Source organism: Nannobrachium achirus, assembly GCF_963921795.1.
Source record: "Nannobrachium achirus genome assembly, chromosome: 6".
Lineage (NCBI taxonomy): Eukaryota > Metazoa > Chordata > Actinopteri > Myctophiformes > Myctophidae > Nannobrachium > Nannobrachium achirus.
The window spans coordinates 60,072,513-60,096,420 of NC_137815.1; the positions used below are offsets into that span (position 1 = coordinate 60,072,513).

Below are 23,908 nucleotides of genomic sequence, written 5' to 3' on the forward strand. Positions count from 1 at the left end.
TTGACGAAACTTTCAGTTTTTATTTTGTTTTAGTCAGTGAAAAAAAGGTCAAAGTCAATGAACATTTTTCATCATAGATTCGAAGAAGAAGAAATCAACACAGATACGTACTCAGCTGATAGTCCAGGAGGTAACCAGTGAGAATTCCATTAGGCTCCAGTGGAGGGGCCCAGGCTAGAGTCACTGTGTGCTTCTGTACGTCTGTGACCCTGAAAACAGGATTTTTCTCAGGAACTGTGGGAGAAAAAACAAAAAACAAACAAGGTAATACACACAGGAGTAGAAATCTGCAGCCCCAGTTTCTTTGACTGTTATTTCTTCCCCCTCAGCCCTGCAGTAGTAGTAAATCAATAAGTTCCATGTTGTTTCTGCACAGCCTGCTCTACAATCCTACCTCCCTCCGGGGTTTTGAAGTTCACAGGATGGCTGCCGGGCCCGCTGCCCCGTCCGTTGAAGGTCATAACAATGAGGCTGTACTCGGAGAAGGGTGTTAGGCCCGGTACCACGGCGTGGCTCCGGTCCCCGGGGACCGTCATCATCTGCTTGTTGCCGTGGCTTTTCTTCACGTCGTCCGCCAGGCTGCGCAGACGCCACCAGTTTACCTAGACACACCACGCGGACACGCATGCACACAGCATCGCAGAGGCTTAGCGCCGGCTTTCACACAGCAAAGCCCACAGATCATACATGGGATAAATCACTGAATGAGTTATGTATTCTCGCCGATGGTCTGTGAGAGGGGAACATTGAGCTGCCAAAGCAAGAGAGACAGAGTGGGGCAGAGGGGTGCGAACCGTTAGAGCAAGGTCGGGGTCGTTCCTTTTAAACTGTGTCTAAAAGCAAGGGGATGTATTTGAGGTATTACCTTGTAGCCTCCCAGATGTCCGTGCAGTGTGTCCTTGTGTACACGTATCCAGCTAACCTTGACCACAGAGTTGTTCATCACCTCTACAGCTACATCATCCGGAGCAGCAGAAGGAACTGGAGAGATAAACACACACATACTATATATATATAGTATATAAGGCAGAAGAGCGTGCGTGCATGCACACATACGCGCACGCTCACGCACACGCGCACACACACACACACACACACACACACACACACACACACACACACACACACACACACACACACACACACACACAATGGTTGTCTTGCGTGTCATCAAGCTAAAACCACAAAACTAAACTAATTTACATTGAGCACATATAACTTTCAACAGAGACAGATGCAATGGGATGAACTACATTAAATTCCCATTTAAGACCTATTAAGGATTTACAGGAGTCAAACTAGGATTCTAGTTATAGCAATCAAGGGGACTATAATATAATCAAGCCATGGAACTAGCAGCTAGGATAGCAGAGAGAGAGAGAGAGAGAGAGAGAGAGAGAGAGAGAGAGAGAGGGGGGCCGTGAGTGACCTGTGGTTACGTCCTGGGGGCAACTCCAGAAGAAGGCTACAGTAGAGATGAGAGATCAAATAATGTATGTATGTCAAAATGACTCAAAAAACATTCGAGTTTTAGAACAGAAAGCAATACATAAAAGGTACTGTAAAGCCTGATTTATGCTTTGTTGTCGGATGGAGTGGCCCAGCAAAAACAGTCGATCTACAAGTGTGTACTGTAGGCGTGCAACATCAAAAGGAAAGGAAAGGAGGGAAAGAAAAGGAAAGGAAATGAAGTGAAATGAAATGAAATGAAATGAAAAGAAGTATCTTCTGTTCCCCAGGGGAGTGGAAATTGCTTTTACAGCTTCAACCTGGCTGTGCTACCACGAGCGAGGGATATGTTATATTAAGCGTGATACTGTGTGATATTGAAACAGGTAAGTGAAAGGTGCCACTTACAGTCCTCTCCCGAGTAGCCGCTGACTACTTTGGGCTCGGGGCCCCAGCCCTGGTGGTTCCGGCTCTGTATCTTGATCTCGTACGGAACGAAGGTGGGCGTCTCTTTCACCACAAACGAGTGTCTCTTCACCAGGTGTTCCTGCCAGTCGTCCTCCACATCCTGTCGCCTATAACTCACCTTGTACTCCAGGCCAGGGCCGTTGTGCTCAATGGGAAGCAATGGCTGTGTGATGATGGACACAAACAAAAAGTAGAATTATTATGGGAGGGGGGGGGGGGGGGGGGGGGGGGAGTATGGGTCCATTTGATTTGGGTCCATTTTTCCAGGGTTAAATGTTATTTATTGTTTTAACCTATTCAGGCCAGGAACACATTTTAGTGTAGTATGCTACAGTACGTACAGTATATGTAGCAACATATTTGTTTTTGTAATTTTTGAATAATATTTGACTTTATTCAGAAAACTGAGGTCAGGCCTTAACTTTTTGAGACATTTTTTTATCATCTCTTATACCAGTGGTTCTCAACCTTTTCAGGCCGCGACCCTCAAAATAATGATATTTTAACTGGGGACCCCCCCACATCTTATCCCCGTGCGTTTTGCGTGCACGATCTGTTCACGTAAATGTCGGCTCAAATAATCCACGTATGACTCAAGAGTAGATATGAGCATTTTCGCTCGCATAGCCCCCAGCACTCCTGCTATACTAGCACTAACGTATAAACAGAAAATGGACGGCTGCTGGGAAGCCTCTGCAAGGAATGGACCTGACGTCACTTCTGCTTCATGTCAGACGAGCCATGCGCTATCGATGGACGAGTGGTGACTAGGGAAGGTTAGACGATCGCCGATTTTCGGATAAAAATCATTTATTTCGTTTTTAATGACCCAGTACGGTAAAAGAGGGCGCGGCTGAGACTCCTTGCTCAGATGTCCGGTATATTCCGGTTTTAATATTAAGGGGCTCCCCGTGGCTTGCAAAGTGTTAAGTTAATCGTCTGGGGACCCCCAAAATAATTTGGGGACCCTCCTGGGGGTCCCGACCCAGAGAACCACTGTCTTATACGATACATTTTTCTTTTCCCTTTTTCCAAGCAATTATATTCTGAAAATGTAATAAAAGCTAAACATTAAAAATACCGAATTGATTAAGCTGTGCACACTTTGATCCTAGTACAAAAACCATACAAAACAAAAAACAATTGACTTGTTCCAGTGCAACTTTTTTTTTTCTTCTTTTTTGTTGTTGTTGGATTCAGGGTATGCAGATGGAGAGAACATGAGAAATAGAATGTAATACCATTATCCACAACCACAAAAAGCAAAACATTAACAGTGAGACAGCTCATGCATCTTGGATCTATGGCTATTATCATGGCAGGGCAGCCAGATAATAAGTGAGGGGGAGATTCATCTTTTTACAATAAAGCAGGATATATTGTTGTACGTGTTAAAAAGAAATCTCCTTTTCATAGCCTTTCCTTTCTCTTTCTAATCAAAGCAGCACAATGGCAGGCTTTCATTGAAAACTCATTCAGAGTGATCCCGGAAAATAGCTTTTTCTGAATATGGGAACCACAGAATAACATTTCAAAGGGGCATATTTCTATTTCATAAATTTCTATTGATAATTGCATATGAAGCATTGATAAAGCGTTGCGTCTGTTCCCTGTTAGGGAAGAGAAATGCTTTGATTTCCAAAAACCGCTGCAGATTGTGAATAATTCAATATGCTGAGGTAGCCCACATTACAGTATATGGAAAAGGGATATTAAAGGTCCATGCTTTTTCTTACCTCCCAGTTGATATCCATTTCATTGGGCATGCGACCTTCGATTTTGATATTTTCAGGATTCTTGTCAGGGGCTGAGGATGGAGGAAGAGATATAGATTTTGTCAGCATGACAGTTGTTAGTAAGAAATGACCAGTGATACGCACACACAGGGGTGTCGCACCAGATTCTGGACCCTGCTGGGTACAAGGATTCCCCCATGAATGTTCTTCATGAGGTTTTTTTTTTTTTAAACCTGTGTTTCTAGGTCAGTGGTGCTCAAGCTTTTTCATGTCAAGGACTCCCAAAATGATATGTATTTGGCCACAGACCCCCATATCAAAATATTTAGTTCCAGGGACCCCCAGAATCAAAATTTGAGTTACAAATGTTCGCTTAAAAAATACACAGTCCTATATTCAAAGATTTACACACATTTTCACAAAAAATAGCAGATCTACAAGCTCGCAGCGCGGCACTCGGTGCCACGCTGTGAGCTTGTATATCTGCTATTTTTCTATAGCTAAAGTATAAAATAATTCCATGGCCCCTCCATCTTGGGCCCTAGTAACTCAGTCCCCCTTGTGACGCCCCTTGTGACGCCCCTGCGCACACAACAGAGAGCAGAATTTCAGCGAGAGGGGAATCAATTATCCACTAGATTGTGAGCATAAAGTAACATAAAGATCACAGGGTTCAGACGGTAGCCGCGGTGACAGTGGGACCTCATCACAGGGCTAGGGCATAAAAACAATATGAGAGACGGGAGGGCTTCTAGTGCCACCGACCTGCCGTTGGCGTTTTGTATCTCTCTGTGGGCTCGCTGGGACGGCTCCTGCCCACGGCGTTGACAGCAGACACGCGGAAGCGATAGTCGACGTGCCCGTGGAGCTTCAGCACGGCCGAGCCGTGGTTCCCCGGCACTCGGAGCAGCTCCTTCCAGTTCCCCGGCTCCCACTGGGTCTCCTCATAGTCAATAATGAACTCTGTTGACAGGTGGGGAAAATCAGTCTCAGTCCCTGTCACTCAGTGCCAAAGAGTCGCTTATCTAGCTAACCACCACCAGCTGTGCAGCCAACTCCTCATCAGCCCCCAGCCTCGGGCACGCACGCACAATGCTCTAAAGAGACAAACCGTTACTTATGCCCGGACAAATCAATCCTAGAAAATATTACCATGCAAAACTAAGTCTGCTTCTGTCTAGAATTGTGTGCGGACAAAATTCGCCTCACGCTTGGGGGATAATGCATTCTACTATGCAGCCACCAAAATGTGGATTACCAAAAGGCCATTAAAGATCTCGACTCCCTACGCAAACTTCTTCTTCTTCTTTCAAGACATCAAAATACAATTGGCCTTAGTAGAACACCCTAAGAACGCCTTGGTAGTAGCATCCTCTGCCCCCCACACCTGTATTTTTTTATTGCATATAAGTCACACTTGCAAATTAATTAATTCCGTCTTACCATTTTAATTTTACCCATTCAAGTCAATGGGGAAAATGTACTGTATTAATTCATAAATTAATGGCCATATATGGAGATCTCTGCGTCAGTCCTTGTCTCTTTCATGCCCATATATGGAGATCGCTGATGTCATCAATATTAAGCCCATATCTTGGAATGCCCATATATGTTACATTTTTAATTAAAGTCAATGGAGAAAATTAATTCACAAATAAATGTATATAAATTAAACTATATAACGTATCTCTTAGCAAAATGCAAGGAATCGATTCACAATGAAGTGATTTGACATATGGCCCAAGTGCGTGCACCAAAACTGTGGGAGGAGTAGCGCAGCAAAACAAGTTTATCTAGGAGGGGAAGGAAGATGGATGGAATAAAGTCAGACAAGTACTATATAGTCTGTCACACTAATAAGCTCATAATGTTATATAATCATGAGCGCATAAGCGATTTTGGCATAATGTACAAATTACACATTATATTAAAAACATTACATAGCCACATACTGTAATAACAGTTCATAATGTTATGAAGAAAAGTGTTACATCATAATAATCAGTAGGCCTACCAGCATCATGTCAGTATCATGGTCTGTATCATGTCAGTATCATGGTCAGTATCATGTCAGTACATGTTGACGTGATACTGACGTTTTCTTCAGTGTCCTGTATTTTAGGTCAATACTTTTTACTGTTGTTTTTCCTCTCCTGTTTGTACCCTTTTAGTTAAATGCTCTTTTTGAATTGTTGCTTGTTTTATGTATTGGGCACTACAGATGGAAACCAGCATGTGTGTTCATTAATATGCTGTACCTCTCAAATAAACGTATCAATAAATCATGTCAGTATCATGGTCGTCAGTATTGTGTCAGTATCATGGTCAGTATCATGTCAATATCATGTCAGTATCATGGTCAGTATCATGGTCAGTATCATGGTCAGTATCATGGTCAGCATAATGTCACTAACATGTCAGAATCATGGTCAGCATTATGTCAGTATCATGTCAGTATCATGGTCAGTATCGTGTCAGTATCATGGTCAGTATCATGTCAGTATCATGTCAGTATCATGGTCAGTATCATGTCAGTATCATGGTCAGTATCATGGTCAGTATCATGTCAGTATCATGGTCAGCATAATGTTAGTATCATGTCAGTATCATGGTCAGTATCATGTCAGTATCATGGTCAGTATCATGTCAGTATCATGTCAGTATCATGGTCAGTATCATGTCAGTATCATGGTCAGTATAATGGTCAGTATCATGTCAGTATCATGGTCAGCATAATGTCAGTATCATGTCAGTATCATGGTCAGTATCATGTCAGTATCATGGTCAGCATAATGTCAGTATCATGTCAGTATCATGTCAGTATCATGTCAGTATCATGGTCAGTATCATGTCAGTATCATGGTCAGTATCATGTCAGTATCATGTCAGTATCATGTCAGTATCATGGTCAGTATAATGGTCAGTATCATGTCAGTATCATGGTCAGCATAATGTCAGTATCATGGTCAGTATCATGTCAGTATCATGGTCAGTATCATGTCAGTATCATGTCTGTATCATGTCTGTATCATGTCAGTATCATGGTCAGTATAATGGTCAGTATCATGTCAGTATCATGGTCAGCATAATGTCAGTATCATGGTCAGTAGCATGGTCAGCATAATGTCAGTATCATGGTCAGTATCATGTCAGTATCATGTCAGTATCATGGTCAGTATCATGTCAGTATCATGTCAGTATCATGGTCAGCATAATGTCAGTATCATGGTCAGTAGCATGGTCAGCATAATGTCAGTATCATGGTCAGTACCATGTCAGTATTGATGCGCTCTGAGTCTGTGTGCTCTCGCTCTCACTGAACTGACAGCTCGTGCAGGTCCAAAACAATCTGATCCCAGGTCAGTGTAATCATCGCAGCACGCATGCTTTTCACTACCGATCAGCGCTGAGCACAGGTCTTCTCGGATCTACTCTGGTATCATGATAAACAGACCCGAGGTCCGAGATAATAGAACTAGACCCGACCCGGGTTCGATTGATTATATTAAAACATGATGACAATAAGAGCTCTACAGTAATATTTCATACTGATTGGACTCAAGCGGTGTCAAGAGATTAGCAGTACACAGACAGACAGATGAACAGACAGACGACAGGGGAGAAAATATAATCTCTGACTATCAGTCTTTTGCTTTGGCGGAGATAAAAAAAATAGATGTAACATTTTTTCTCAACAATGTGAGCCATTAATACATTATGAGCGGCTAAGTAAGGTTCATTATTTAACATTATTACTTGCAAAGATCTGCTATGTTATGCGCTCATGATTTTATTACATTATGAGCTGGTTATACTATGAACTTGTATTACATAAAAAGTATTACATTATGTTATTACAATTTGAGCTGTTATTTATTACATTATGAGGTGCTACAGTACTGCAATGGAAACAAGTCCTGCAGCTTTTTGGAATATAATACTTTATTACAGTCAAAAGGATAACACCCTTTTAGCAGACAGATCAATCTCAGAAAATTAGAATATTTTGTCAAATTAAAAGATTCTTGAAACTTTCATAATATTTCTTGAAACTTTCATATATCCTAGATACATTGCACATTCAGTGAATTATTCCAAACCTTTTTTGTTAACATTTAGATTTTTTATGGCATACAGCTCAATAATATCAAAAGTCCATATTTATAAATATTACAATATTACACAAAAGACGGCTAAAAACAAGGATTTATATTAGAGAAATGTCAACCTTCGGAAGTAAGTGTTCCTTGAAGTCCAGTGGGAAGTTTCTGAAGTCAGTTATGATTTGGGGTGCTATGGCATCAGCAATTCTCTGAGATTGATCTTAACTTTTGACTGTAATAAGGTATTCTACCAAAAACGCTTTGTGAACTTGCTACACATCCAGAGACAATGCACAGTCAAATCCATAGCTTTGGCTACATTTCCAGACTCCCAGAGTTAAGCCCTTTGCACACAGGACAGTTGGGTTTCTTCCGTTTGCTGTATGAATAAAACACATTGGATTTGGTGTGCAATGCTGTGCGGAATCTGCGCTGCGGGTCCCAAAAGGAGTCATAAAAGGAGTGATGAGTTTTTCACCGCATGCGACAAGACGCACAAATCGACCTGGTTTCGATCGGGAAAAAAACGCACGGCCGCAGCCACTCGTCGCACGGCTAATTCGGATCCGGTGTGCATGAGGTCATAGAGAATAATTGTTTTCTTTAAAAAAAATGAAATTGTCCGTTTTATCTGTGCGGATAAACGCGCCTGTGTGCAAAGGGCTTTAAATGAACGCTAAGGATTTGACTGTGCAGCACACAGGGCAGGGTGGTCCTATTACCACATCCAGAGGCAATAGCACAGTGTGCAGGCCAGGGTGTTCCTATTACCAGTAGTTGAGCTGTTGTGATCATCCCCGGGGATCCATTTCAGTTTCACGCTCCTGCCCTTGTGTTCAGACAACACCAGGTCCTCTGGCGCATCAGGGACATCTGAGAAACAGCATGACAACATGGGTTTGATAAAGCAAAGGTACAACAGTGTGGAGCGGAGATGACACATGAACGAACAAGCCTTCAAAGGAAATAGACTTCAGTGTCAGACGGTGTGGAACAGAGCTCTAGACAGTGGTGGTCAGCAACGCTATCTGCTTATCCATGTGATGTGGGAGGGATACATCAACTATATATGAGCCAGACTGATATAGCGGCCAAACCGATGTATATTGGTTGATATCTGAGGAAGTCACGTGGTTTTGAACAGGGAACATGGCCTAGGAGCGTTATGTCTTATAGATTTTTTGTTTGATACTTTTGCTCACCTAAAACGACGATCCAGGCCGAGGCAGTGTCTTGGTCCACCGGTGTCCTCGCCACACACGTGTACACTCCCTGGTCACTGTGGCTTATGTTGACGATCTGCAGAATACCATTCTCCACCAAGTACCTATTGACGGCACGGGGAATGCAGAGACACAGTATTGACCCGGGAAACCTAAAAGTAAGCGAACTTTCCGGCTAGGATTAGACCGCAGCGCCACAACAAAAAAAGGAAAGAGAGAGCTGTCTCCTACCTCGAATTCTCGGTGTGGTTGAGGGCTATTGCCATATCATCTTTTTCCCACAGGATCTCAAAGTCATCGCTGAAGGACTCGTCGTACTCTGCCAGGCACGAGAGCTGGGCTGTGGTACCTATTAAGATCTGCTGGTCCTCCGGGGGGACGTCTATTCTAGTGGGATCTTAGATAAGGAATGTACATTAGTTACCTGTTAGGGCCTCTTTGGCTGGCGCAAACACGTACATTATCAGGGTGCTCACCTTTCACGAAAAGCATGGCATCAATAGTGGAGTTTCCTTCTGTGTTTCCAGCGTAGCACGTGTACTGTCCCATGTCTTCTTTGGCCACACTGTCGACCTCCAATGAACCGTTGCTGTGGACGGTAAACCTTGGTCCTTCCACTGTGGACTCATCCTTGCTCCTGTAGAACAGTGATTCTCAATTCTTTTTCATGATTTGGCCCTTGGGCCTTTACTTGAAAAAAAATAGCAGATCAACAATCTCGCACGCAAAGCGTGTTGTACTTACTGTACATTTTACTTTGTACATGTGCACTTGTTGTTCGGCTATTTTCAAATAGCTGAAGTACGGGTAAAAGTGTGTAAACAGATTTTGGGGAAATGTCAAGGACCCCTGGACCCCACTTTGAAAACCCCTGCTATAGAACATTCACATAAATTAGTTCAGTCCTGCAGACACTGCAGATGTTCAAGCACAATAATTCAATACAAACAGAAATACAAGTTGGTGAAGAGAAAGGCATATTGTTCTAATCTACGGTGTGATAATGTACGTTTGTCTCCATTTGACAACTTAAACCCTATTTGTTGATCAGGGTCCCCAGGGCTCTATACTCGGTCCACTATTACTTCCGTCAACACACCAAATATCTCTTTGCCAAAAATAGCCAATCTAGAGTACAAGCTTGCATTGTGAGCTTGTAGATTGTTTATTTTCGCTGAAGGTTCGCCCCAAGAATAGGAACGCTATAGGGTTCAAGGGGATAGAGGGGCAGAGCAGAGTACAAACACATAACAGAACAGGCTGAGGTCTAGTGCTCTCTGCTGGTGCAGGGAGGCGGTAACAGCTATCTACACAGTATATGCAGGGGTTTTCAAAGTGGGTGACGGGGCACCCTGGGGTGCCGTGATGCCAGTCCAGGGGTGCCGCGAGATAATTTGATAATATTTGGAATTCATCAATATCACTACATCAATATCACTTCACTATGCTTAGTAAAACAGACCTGATTTTCACTGTACATGATGAGTTTTTCTTCCATCTACGACAACGCTCTTCACCAAAAATAGCCGATCTACAAGCTCACAACGTGTCACAGTCACAGCGTGACGCGTTGTGAGCTTGTAGATCGGCTATTTTTGGTGAACCTTCCTCCCAGAATAGGCATGCTGGGGTTCAAGTTGTTAAACGTCAAGTATAACGTTATTTTCAGTCAGTTTTGATGGATACAGATATTTCTCCAAAATGATGTAAGATTCTAAAAATTAGCTGTGTAACTCATAGGTGCCGTGGATGGAAAAAGTTATTTACAGGGGTGCCCTGAGTCAAAAAAGTTTGAAAACCCCTGGTATATGAATGGTCCTACTTACCAGTTGATAGTGGATGGAGGAGAACTGAACACCTTACAGTGCATGATCACCCCCTTTCCCTCTACAGCAGAATAATCCTCATATCCCTTGGTCAGGATCATTGGGGGCAGGTCTGTAAGGAGAATCGGCAGACGCTAGTCAAATATCTGCATTAATTAATGTTTCAGAACTTACATGAGAGGTTGCGCTCTAATACTGATATGTAATCGTTTTCGTTATCTGTTGACGTATGCTCGGAGTACAAGGATTTTCACTGGCTGCTATACTTGCTGTAATTTTACTGCATGTGCATATGACACCTTGTGCATATGACACCCTGAGCCTTGAACCATTAATGGTGGTATCCTGGAGAATAGACTATCAGGAGAATAGAGACAAAGCAGTGAGCAAAACTCTGAATTAATTGCTAATTTGGAGTGGGAAAATAATGAAATAATCAAATAAGAGATACGAGGAAGGCGAAGACCTCTGGCAGTATTTTTGCCTTTCCTCAAGGTAAATTGCAGGCTTCATTATGTAAAAAAAATAAAAAGACAAGGCTGTCATGTTGTCAAAAACCTGTAAATGTGAGAATGAATCAAAAGAAAAAACAATGGCATAATGAGTTAGCTTAGCGAATGCACCTTATCAGTTGAAGCCAAAGCTTCCCATTAAAATGGTCTGTCTCTCCTAATTGTTTACAAAGGGAGCAGCTGGGACTTTGCATTCAGAGAATGTCCAGCTTTATTAACTCCTATGTCAGCACGAACAAACTCGCCACATTGGTGGAAAGCCACAGAGAGCACTTTCTTTCTTCTTTCTTTTTTTTTTTTAATCTTCACTTGTAAAGCAGCACATGTTTGTCTTATGGCACCCAAATCAGTATGGAATTGGGGGAACTTGTTAGCATATAAATGACAGTGAACTGGCTGGCGGGTCCGTGGGGGAAAACGGCTAGACCCACGTGAAGGAGCATTGCTCGCAGACAGCCCTCGTTCTCAAAGCCCCCGGGTGCTTCGGGGACGTACGCCAATCTAGGCGAGCGACTCTCCGAGCAGACACAACATCCGACAGTCTCCCACTGACTAATACCCGTGTCTGTCAATTACTCATAAACAGATGCACCCCCTTGACATTACTAAGCAACTACTTGGGGTCTAAACAGATTTTTCAAAGATTGTGTCCCGGAGAAGATGATCACTCACGATATGCTGAACTTTAAAACAGTCCTCCCGAGTCATGACACAACCGAAAAGTTATCATACTTACTCATAATCATGATATTTGCATTAGCCAGAAGCGTCCCATGTGTGTTGCTGGCCTCGCACTGATAGACGGCACTGTCAACTGGTTGGGCGTTGTGTAAAACAATGGTGTCATCAAACACTCTTGTTCTGGTTAATACTGAGGCCTCTGCAATGAGCAAGAAAGATTCACTCAGTAAACAAAAGTACGGAGTGTGTATATATGGGGCCCCCCTCTAAAACGAGATGGCACATCTCAAGGGGTTAAGCCTAATAAAGAAACTTGAATTATAGGACTGAAAACATTGTATTCAAATGTTAAAACCTTAAGTCACCTTAAGAGCTATAAACAATGTTCAAACTGTTTTATAATGCTGCTAATCTCTGATCCTTTCTTTCTTTTTTCTTATCTTTTTTGTTGATACTATTATTGCTTCTACAATGTCTGAGGAATATGACGAAAATAATTTTGCTCTTTGTTCTTTATGTGTATGAGCACAGATCTCAGATCCGTACTAATATATTTGGCTAATACACACAGAGCTCCATACATGGAGATCTGTACTAAAACACACCAAGTGAAATGTAGGAGCGGTGTGCACCGCTCAAAAATGCATTCAAGGCGAGGAGATAGAGATAAGAACTCATCTTTGCATTCCCTATACCTGGAACAAAGGAACGTTTTGAACTGAATTGAACATACCCAGAGGTTCTCCATTCACCCTCCATGTTATGGTGGGCTGAGGAATCCCAGTGGCAGAGCACTTGATTTGCACTTCTGCACCAATCATGTTCAGCTGACTCTGAGGTTCAGACACCCACTCTGGAGGCTCTGAAAGGACACATGGTCAGTGTGTAAAATGTCATACGCATACAGTGCATGCTTCAAGTCTATGACTAGCATAGTAATGCATTCAACATAGCAGCAATATAGAGTATTCATTAAATACGCTCCAACTCGATAACGCCTAAAGTACCTTCTACTGTGACTATGAAGTAAGCGATGTGATCTCCAATGGTGTTTTTGGCCTTGCACATGTACTTTCCACCGTCATACTCGTCTACTGCCGGTACGATCAGCACTTTCCCATGGTTCTCCACTCTTGCTTTTTCAGGAAGCTTGTTGTGGCCCATTTTCACCCACTCAATCGTTGGAGTTGGACTGGCAAAACAAATGTAATAAAACAATAAAGAATGGTTACAAAAATGGTAGTTATTACATTATGTTGCATTTACAGTACATATCTGCTATACCTGTGAACACAGCTGTGTAAAGGTGTTTATCTGATTTATCATGTATTAACTTGAGCTACAAAAATAATAATAACCTAAGGTGAAAAAAAAGAAACATCTAACAGCAGACAGACACTTTTTACTACTTCACCAGTCCAGGAGACAGTAACTCTCTACTGGACACAGCTTACGCTATTGACACACACAATAAAACAACATTACTCAAAAGATTCTATTTCAACAATGCAACACTGTGGTGGAAGAATGGCGTTATTTTGGACTTGTGGATCGGGATAAAATGTATTATGTAAGATGTAAGATGCCATAACTCACAATCCCTCTGCAATACACTCCAACTGCAGCTCTTCTCCCTTGACCAGCTGTTTCTCCGTTTTGACAGCAGAGGGCGTCAAAAGACTGGGTTTCCTTTCCTGGATGGCATTAGCTGGGAGAAACCAATATTTATAAAGAGGGAGCTAGGTGACTCCAACCAAAATATTATTATGCTTTTTAATGGGAAACAAAGATTGCAGTTAATTTGCCATTGAACACACTCTCATTATGCTATAGAAACCGCACATACATAACACAGGAAAATGGGAACATGACATGCTGGTGTTTGAGCTTACCTTTTTCAGCAGTGGTGCCACTGATTGTTTTTTCTGAAATGAAGGTGAATGCGACAGGAAAATAAAATATGAACGCATGCACAAGGTGATGTTGTCGATTCACAAAGAAAAAACACACAGGTGACATTAAGATCACATGATTCACATCAAAGGAAATCAAGGAAAATAAACGTAAAGACAAAATGACACTTGAAAAAAATCACTATGAATATGGAGTGCAATTGGGAACACTGAATATGATCAATGTTCTCAAAACAAATCAAGAGTTTGCGTCACACTGGTTCGAAGCAGTGGTGTAAAGTAACTACCGATAAGTACATTTACTTAAGTACTGTCTCAAGTACAATTTTGAGGTATTTGTACTTTACTTAAGTGTTTCCAATTTCCAATACTTTTACTTCTACTCCACTACATCTCGGATCCAAATATTGTAAATTTACATTTATTTGAAAACTTTAGTTACTGGTTACTTTGCAAATATAAATTATAATATTATAAAACATACAAAAACCAATAGAGCCCTTAGCCCTTAGTATACCTCAGCTATTTGAAAATAGATGCGACGCGTGGTGAGCTTGTAGATCGGCTATTTTAAAACATTTTGTACTTTTGGTACTTTAAGTACATTTTGATGCCAACACTTTCATACTTTTACTCAAGTACATTTTGAATTCTGGACATTACTTGTAAGGGTGCCCTCACACCAAAAAACACTCCCTTCTCATTGAAATGCATTGGCGGAACCCGGATTCCACTCTCATAGGTATTTTGGTGTGAGGGCACCCTAACAGAGTATTTCTATATTGCAGCATTGATACTTTTACTTGAGTAAAACATTTGAGTACTTTTTCCACCACTGGTTCGAAGCCTCACAACATACATCCAGGAGTTTAATTAATGAAAGAAACCTACAAGGTTTTGTTTCCGACACTTACTTGTCTTGACAATGACAGACATGGCCGTCTTCTGAACGATGGTGCGTATTCTGGGGAAGGCAGCAAAACAACAGTAGTCTCTCCTGCTGTCCTTCTCCACTGCATGGGCGAAGTACAAGTCTCCATTCAAGCCCATGGACACCCTCTCATCCTGCTCTATGTGCTGCAGATCTGGGGCGCAGAGAGACAACTCTTGTCAGAATGTTTTATTGTTGTTGGGGAAAACGAACGATGAATCGGCCATCACAAAGAGTCTATTATGATGCAAACCAGGGCTGGTGTAATTTCATTTTCATATGCATTATTTCAGAATAGTGGGTGTGTTTCGATGCAGACAGAGTGCAACATTTTTAAATAATGATCCTGTGAAAAGGTACAACCTAAACATTTAGCAGATGCTCTAATCCAGAGCAATTTACCATGCCAACAACATGGTAAGTGCTTGAGTAATTAGAGTATGTGCTATGAAGTAGGACAGCAAGTAGACATCACACCTTGCATGCTGTCTAAATATAACACATGAATTAATATATCAATAACACTACTTAAAGGGCGATTTCACCTCTGGCACAACCTAATCTTATTTTATTGTTGTTTGGGACACGATCAACACAATCTTGAGTAATCTTTTGTGTTTAACATGTGTTTTTAGATATTTTAGTATTTCAGCATGACTAGTGATGCATTTTGCATCATATGATGCAAAACGCATCACTAGTACATGCTGAAATACTAAAATATCTCAAAAATCAGAAAAAATAACTCAGGATTGTGTTGATCGTGTCCCAAACAACAATAAAATAAGATCTGGTTGTCCCAGAGGTGAAGTGGCCCTTTAAGTATAAAGATTCTTATGTAAAGCATATAAAGAGTTAATTAAGAAAGAGGTGGCTATTACCATTATGTATCCCAGTTACCATGTTGACTTGGTAAATGACTGGCTGACCCCAACCCTGATTCAACCACATACCATGCATCAGGCCTGCCATGCATGTATTAGTTCACCCATTGAGACATGAGGCCCATTCTACAAATGCCTTCTAAATGAGTGGTTCTCAAACATTTTCATGCCAAGGACCCCCAAGTGTATATGTAATTGGCGGTGGACCCCCATCTGAAAATGTCGTGCTAAGGAGATCCCCAGAAGAGAAGGGGGGAAAAAAATTAGAATAAATCTGCTATTTTTGAGAACCACTGTTCCAAATCCTAAGAAGAGCTTTCTGAAATGAGATGTTTCTATTTACTGCACCTGTATGCAGCTCAAATCTAATGATGTTTTCCCCGTCTTAATGGGATCAGGGATGTCGCACAAAATTCTGGGCCCTGGGTACAAGGATTCACTGCGGGCCCCCCGTGAATGTTCTTCATAGGGGGAGGGGGTTTAACCCATTTAGATTGGGAACACATTATTTTGTGCTTTAACTATTGAAAAATAGCAGATATACAAGCTCACTGCGAGCTTGTAGATCTGATCTGCTATTTTTGGAAAAACTTTTTCATGTGAAGGACCCCCAAAATGATATGTATTTGGCCACAGACCCCCATCTCAAAATATTTAGTTCCTGAAGCAAAATTTGTGTTACAAATCTTTGTTTGTACACACATTTTCACAACTTTTCAAAAATAGCAGATCTACAAGCTCGCAGCGTGGCACTCTGTGCTGCGCTGTGAGCTCAATAGTATAAAATAATTAAGGCCCCTCCACCTTGGGCCCTAGTAACTCAGTCCTACTTTCCGCCCCCTTGTGACACCCCTGAGTATGATTGGAGAAAATCACTCACTGATGGTCATCCAGTAGATCTGAAGGGGAGGAATTCCTTTGGGTGGGTTGCACTCTAGAACAAACGGCTGACCTTCCTCAACCCAGAGGGGGTCGATCTTTTCTTTAGGGAACTTTGGGACTTCTGCCAGGAGGACAAATGATGAAACATGAGTTAGGTATTTTGTGTAGTTCTCATCTTTTCCAGAAGATGGCAGTCAGGTTTGAGTGTTGCATCAAGCAAGGAGATAGAAAAAGCCTTGGCATTCCCCATGTACCATCCAATGAATTGAATTCCATGGCACATTTTTTCAGGCCCTTGGCTTGTAGGAAGAAACGGACGTCATTACTACTGTTGTGGGTCTTGTCGACATTGCTGAGTGGTTGAATCACGGCCAAAATTAGTCACAGCTCGCCTTGGAGTGGATTTCTTTGAGGATTTATGTACTGTACTTTACAACAAAATGAAAAATGTACCAGCCGGAAATGATGGAGAGGCTAGATCACACTCAATGCTTTATCGCCATTGCTCTGCACAGGTATACACAAGAGGAAGGTTCAATGACGTTTTGCCATGGACAATACAATAGAAATTTCACAATGGAAAAGCACAGCCATTAAACAGGATCCCAAGACTAGGGATGGGACGATATGAAAAATGTCATATCACGACTATTGTGACCAAAGAAATCGCGATTTACGATATTATCACGATAAACAAAACATCCCTAACATCCATTATCCTGGGGCAGAAAATGTGCCAAAAAAATAGCCTCACAACGCGTTGTGAGCTTGTAGATCGGCTGTTTTTTGGAAAAGACATTTGATAGAGAGTGAAAAAAGACTGTATCAAGTACATATATTAGAAGTACCTTTTACCAATTATGGAGGGTTTTAGTGGTACCAGATATGCAGCTCGGCAAATAAAAGGTGAATGTATCCCAGTGCATGACAGAGGACGATATCACGATAAATTCAATCTCCACGATATGATTATCGTGAGTGTTTTTTATCACGATAAACGATAATATTGCATATCGTCCCATCCCTAGTTCACTGACGTTTTGCCATGGACAATACAAATCTCACAATGGAAAGGCCATTAAACGGACCCCCAAAACCCTGAATCATTTTAAGGCACAGTAACAGAGCACCGCCCCAAAAACATAGCTGTATGTTACTCACGGGGAACAGTGAACTCAATCTCTTCCGAGATGGCGGTCCCCAGTTTATTGGAGGCATAACATCGATAGGTTCCCTGGTACTCCGTGAGGTTCCCGTTATTGGGTATCACAAAAGTCCCAGAGTCCTCCTCTTTCAACAGACGGGGGTCTAGGAAGGGGTCAAATTCCTCTCCATCCTTTGTCCAACGAAAGCTGCACGGAGAAAAGAGTTCAGGTTGTATGAGCCAACCAAAATCTTAAAAAAAAAAAGGCAAGTGTGGGCAAAAATCTGCCTCGAAATGCAGTACAGTATGTTCAGTTTGCAAAGTGGGTACACAAGACCCAACAAGACAAAACAGAGTTCCTGCCAAAACTGTAGTGTCAGTATATGCTAACAAGCTCTCCAGGGCTGCCCCCCTTTCCTTCCATCTGCTGGAGATACAGCGCTTGCTTGGTACTCACTGTGGCACGGGGTTCCCTTTGGCTTCACACGTCATGGGGAAGCTCTCGTCAAAGGGGAAGGCAATGAGGGAGCTGGGCGACTGGGCTGTGATGGTGGGCAGCTGCTCAACTGGGCAACAAACACACAGATAGCATTCAATTATTTTACTCTCAGTCCTTTTACCAAAAGTGTGGGTATTTGGTGTGTGTGTGCAAATGGTAGATGTCTGATATGGGGGTGAGGCGACTCTTCATATGATCTGTAGACGGCTCTGGTTAAACATTTAAGATGAGTTAATTATGGAATTGACAGTCTTGTCTTAGTCTGAGCGTTTCAGGCAAAACTTGTGCACTTTATGAAAGAAACATGACATTTGGCACACAGTTAAAACATGCCATATGGAACATTTTTGGCTATAGGGACATCGCAGATTTGTCTTGGGAAACTTGTGGGGGCCAATCAAAGTTGGGCTCTCATAGACTTTACTATAGGAAAATAATACAACAAATAACTATGCTTTAAGTAGCATGTGAAGGGTCAAACTAGGTGTTTTTCCGGATTCTGAATCCAATGCAAGCATTTGTTTTGCACGAAAAACATTCCTTTCTGAGAAATGGCCGCCACAAAACTGATGACTCATCACTAAACCATAGTTTTATGGGGTCCGTTTTTAGCCCAAGGAATGTTTTTCCTGCCAAACAAATGTTTGCATTGGATTCAGAATCCCAAAAAACAAATAGTTTGACCCCTCACATGCTACCTAAAGCATTTATTTTTTGTATTATTTTACTCTATAGTAAAGTCTATGAGAGCCCAACTTTGATTGGCTCCCACAAGTTTCCCAAGACAAATCTGCGATGTCCCTTTGGCCAAAAATGTTCCATATGGCATGTTCTAACTGTGTGCCAAATTTCATGCTTCTTTCATAAAGTGCACGATTCCATCAAAATACTGCCCGAAACGCCTGGACTATCTACTGTCAGTGCTACTAATATGACCGACTGCCAATCAAAGGTTAATCAGATGTCACGGATCTCAGATATCAGTTTCATGGAGTCATTAACGATGACACATGTAGATGTAGATCCGACACACGAGACTACAGCTGTAGGTGTGTTTAAGACATCCAGCCAGGAGAGCTGATGACACCACTAAAATGAGCTACTATAGGACACAGCAGAGCAAACTTACTGTTTACATGACCTAAAACTAGTGAATCCATTGCCGCAGGGGAACATAAACAAAACAAAAACACAGTTAGTGGTGTGAGAACAATCCTTTTTTGTCATCAGTATCTGAGCATACAGTAAGACCCTTAAACACATGTGGTTACAGCAAATTTACTGTAAGACCCTTAAACACATGTGGTTACAGCAAATTAAAGAGGATACATCAACCAGTGACAGTACAGTATGAATTGCTTGGAGAGAAAAAAAAAAGGGGAAAAAATAGTTTGAACTGTTCCCTTTCACGCCCTAAAGAGATGTTTCTGAATAATTCAGTGCTAGAATACATGTTACCAAGGAAACTGTTGGATATATGCTGTGGTACAACAGGGGAAATAAACCAGACTCTAAACAAGATAACGGGTGTAAATATATTCCATCCACAGCATGCCTGACTGTAAAGTCTATAACACTCACAGACCTGTGTGATAGGATTTATTTCCTTCCCAAATAACAAACGTGTGTTTCGTAGAAGATCTATACCCTTTTTCTTCCTTTACTATTAGTCTAGTAAATCTAGGGAAAAAATACACTCAGGTTGGACAAAATTTTATTATTTCGTTTTTCAACTGATTCTGTTAGGAAATTAGGTCTACTAGCCAGGATAACAAAATCTACCATAATCTGCTCACTGCAAATACCCACAGTGGCCAAATCAAGTTGGGCTCCCATCGACTTTCTATACAGGAGGAAAATACCCAGAAAAAGAATCTGCTTTAAGTAGGATGTGAGGGGTCTAACTAGGGGTTTGTCATGATGCTGAATCCATTGCAAGCATTTGTTTTGCACAAAAAACATTCATTGGCCCCAGAAAACGCCAACAAAAGATGATTTTTTTAATGACTCATCACTTTTCATCACTAAACCATCATTTTCTGGGGCCATTTTTAGCCCAAGGAATGTTTTTTGTGCAAAATAAATGCTTGCAATGGATTCAGCATCATGACAAACCCCTAGTTAGACCCCTAACATCCTACTTAAAGCAGATTTTTTTCTGGGTATTTTCCTCCTGTATAGAAAGTCGATGGGAGCCCAACTTGATTTGGCCACTGTGGGTATTTGGAGTGAGCAGATTATGGTAGATTTTTTATCCTGGCTAGTAGACCTAATTTCCTGTCAGAATCAGTTGAGAAACTAAATAACACAATTTTTTCCAAACTCAGCTTTATTTTTACTGGACTATATTGATCATAGGACAGTAGGCTGACATGTAATGTGGAGAGACAAGTAGCAAAGGCCGTCAGGATCGGGACTTGAACCTGTGACAGGCCGTCAGGCTACATTGTAGCCTAGGTGCCCTAGCTGACCACTATGCCAGCGGTCCAGGCCAATAGCAATACACATTCAAGTTGAATTTGTATTATTTGTTGAATAAAGTGAATGAAATAAAGTGCTAGCCATTATACTAGTTTCTAGTTAAGTAAATGAACAATGAACAATTTGGTCTGTGAATAATCTTTTTGTATTTTCTTTTTTTTTTACGAGTATGTTAACTGGATAACTGCCAGGGGCCACAAGGTGCCGCTAGAGTGCCAGACATTCTCCCATAAGCCTTCACTATCACATCCGGGTATCCAGGCAGAACTGGCTTTGCTTTTCACTGCAATGAGTGTTATGAGAGTGAACCGGAGGGAGTGAGCTAACAGTTAGCTATCGGTTGTTTTATTTTTTAGAAGACCGATCTGAAGCTATTCAGCCGCAAAAAAAACTTTTCCGCTGCCCTAGGAACACAGTTCAGAGAAAATGAGCTCTAAAGATGTGACAATGTATTGGATTCGGCGGCGCGGTGCAGCGGCGTTACCCGATTACGGGCCCGTGGAAAGAGATCGCTGTAGGCGGCCTGGATGAAAAAATTTAGTCAGGCTACGTCGCGCAAAAATAGAGTTTTTTTGGGGGGGGTTCTAAACTTTATTCTAAACCATTTTCAATGGAATAAATCGTCGCAACATGTAGCATGGCTCGTTGGAAAGCGATGGACGAGCCAGGACCACCCACGTCGCTACTATCAGCTCAGGGTAAGTAAAATAGCAAAAAAAATATTGTATTGGATTGAAAAAAAGAACCGAAATTGTTCGGTTTTAGCACTAAAAGAGTTAATACAATATAACTAACACAAGTGGTTGGCGGTGGTCTCCCTGCTGTTCTATTTAGATCTTGTGGTCAGGTAGGACTACTACGGGTTGACAAGGGTTAAAGTGTAATATCTATCCTGCCAAAATGGGCTTTCTTAGCTCAGCAGTAGAAATGTCGGCATTCGTGCGGGCCCTGATTTGGGACACAATCGTAAATGAGAATGTTTTGTTTTGCCTGGTTAAATATCGTTTTTTTAATAATTAAAAATTATTGATTGATTAATTAATAATTATGAACATTGCAGCTTTAAAAGAACATTTCACCCACAAAATGACTGCTCAACCCATGAAGCCTTAAATTCATTCAGACTTTTGGTTTGTCGCATTCCTTCACAGCGAATGGGTCCAATATTAGCAACAGAAAAAGTAAGCTATATACTGTAAATCTGCTTATAAAGTAAAATAAATAATTAAAAAAAAACTTCCACAGTATAATCCATGTCTTTTATATCCAGTCTGTGTCCTCATAACTTCCAAAACAAAGCATTTTTGCTGAAACTTTACTCCTTAACACAGTTCCAGGATAAACAGCCTCATGCATGAATGAGGTGCGCACACAAGCATGCTTGTGTGTGTAAACGCAGGTCACATTGAACATAGGGCTGTCACAACATCTTACATGATGATTAATTGTCACTCAAATAATTGCGATTAGCGATTTAATTGTGTTATTATCATTGATAATTACATTTATGTTTGTCTTTTAGGCTTTGAAGTAACACATGGTAGATATGACACATAACCTAAATATACAAAGAAATTACTGACATATTTGACAACTTTATACTTAAAAAAGAACATTGATAGTGGAAATAGCCAATCTACAAGTTCACAACGTGTCGCGTTGTGAGCTTGTAGATCTGCTATTTCCACTATTTTTTACTTAAAAAATATATATGAAAACTTTTCAACATGGAAACGATTATGACAATCATGAATTGGTTGTGACAGCCCTAATTAAACCCCATATGCACCCCCAGACGTGTTCCTCTTTCGTGCATGGTACTGTTTACACCGGAACTGTTTTAAATGGTCAAGTAGAGTTTAAATGCTGTGTTTTGGAAGTAATGAACACATGGACTGAAAGAAGACACATCGCCCACATGCTCTGTCTATAGGAGAAGTTGGCACTCACCCTCCAACGGGATGTCAATGGCAGTAGTGAGGTGAAAGGCACAAATACAGCAGACAATGCTCAGCAGGGCAGCTAATCCATGGCTCTTCTTTGACCTCATGGGCCCGCGGCAGATGGCAATCTGGGAGTTCATGATGAGAGTTAACAAGTGCGGCTGCTCTCTTTTCACTCCTCAGTTCATTTCTATGGCACACGGGAGATGCGAGACCTGAAAGCACACACAGACAGGATAGGCCCCCGTGAATCCATGCAACCTCGCAGACAGTCAGGGGCGTCGCACCAAATTCTGGGCCCTGGGTGCAAGGATTCACTGCGGGCCCCCCATTGGGAACGCATTATTACGCAGTATTTTGTGCTTTAACTATTGAAAAATAGCAGATATACAAGCTTGCAGCGTGGCACCGTAGATCTGCTATTTTTGAAATCCTTCAAAGGTTTTTTGAAAAACCTATGTTTCAAATTTGGTGCTCAAAACCTTTCATGTGAAGGACCCCCAAAATTATATGTATTTGGCCACGGACCCCCATCTCAAAATATTTAGTTCCAGGGACCCCCCAGAAGCAAACTTTGAGTTACAAATGTTCGCTTAAAAAATACATATATTCAAAGATTTGCACACATTTTCACGACTTTTCAAAAATAGCAGCGCGAGTGCCGCGCTGCGACACCGAGTGTGAGCTTGTATAATTATGTGAGCTTGTATATCTGCTTTTTTTCCAATAGCTAAAGTATAAAATAATGAAGGCCCCTCCACCTTGGGCCCTAGTAACTCAGTCCCACGTTCCCCCCCTTGTGACGCCCCTGCAGACAGTTATGAGAAAACCACACACACACACACACACACACACACACACACACAAACAAATCCCCCGTGACTTGGAGCTCTGCTGCCTCTGCTGCTCAGCCAGGTGTAGCCAGGCCCACCATAGATACATCTCCAGCAAAGCAGCCCCTTGCATCAGCAGGGCACACATTCTGCTCTGTTTCGAAAATACCGAGACGCATAGGAGGAAAAAAATACAGAAAGAGGGGGAAAAAAAGACAAGAAAAATCATATCAAAGGCTTATATGAGCCGTTCCCTGGGGACTGGGTTTGTTTTCCAGTTTGATGTCTGTTGGTATGTGTGGCAGAGAGTGTTTTTTTTGTTTCGTTTTTTTCTTTTCCCAAGCTTGTGCTTGGGAAAAGAAGAACAGAGCGGAAATAAAGAAATAAATGCAGCAGCCTG

The 23,908-nt window shown here is 41.7% G+C and overlaps 1 protein-coding gene across 1 annotated transcript in view; it reads right to left on the reverse strand.

Annotated features, from left to right (window-relative positions):
- chl1b (cell adhesion molecule L1-like b) overlaps positions 1-23,908 on the reverse strand; it is a 50,587-nt gene that overhangs the window by 16,484 nt on the left and 10,195 nt on the right. The window contains exons 2-22 of the mRNA XM_080728483.1: positions 22,683-22,890; positions 18,210-18,318; positions 17,770-17,960; positions 16,607-16,729; positions 14,826-14,996; positions 13,891-13,923; positions 13,595-13,706; positions 13,006-13,190; positions 12,732-12,860; positions 12,054-12,197; positions 10,806-10,917; positions 9,456-9,616; positions 9,211-9,376; positions 8,959-9,083; positions 8,528-8,629; positions 4,419-4,616; positions 3,654-3,724; positions 1,858-2,080; positions 866-981; positions 395-602; positions 112-234 (exon numbers count right to left, since the gene is read on the reverse strand). Of these exons, the coding sequence (XP_080584609.1) occupies positions 112-234; positions 395-602; positions 866-981; positions 1,858-2,080; positions 3,654-3,724; positions 4,419-4,616; positions 8,528-8,629; positions 8,959-9,083; positions 9,211-9,376; positions 9,456-9,616; positions 10,806-10,917; positions 12,054-12,197; positions 12,732-12,860; positions 13,006-13,190; positions 13,595-13,706; positions 13,891-13,923; positions 14,826-14,996; positions 16,607-16,729; positions 17,770-17,960; positions 18,210-18,318; positions 22,683-22,815 (2,935 nt within the window). The 5' untranslated portion in view covers positions 22,816-22,890. The remainder of the gene's footprint in view (positions 1-111; positions 235-394; positions 603-865; positions 982-1,857; positions 2,081-3,653; positions 3,725-4,418; positions 4,617-8,527; positions 8,630-8,958; positions 9,084-9,210; positions 9,377-9,455; positions 9,617-10,805; positions 10,918-12,053; positions 12,198-12,731; positions 12,861-13,005; positions 13,191-13,594; positions 13,707-13,890; positions 13,924-14,825; positions 14,997-16,606; positions 16,730-17,769; positions 17,961-18,209; positions 18,319-22,682; positions 22,891-23,908) is intronic.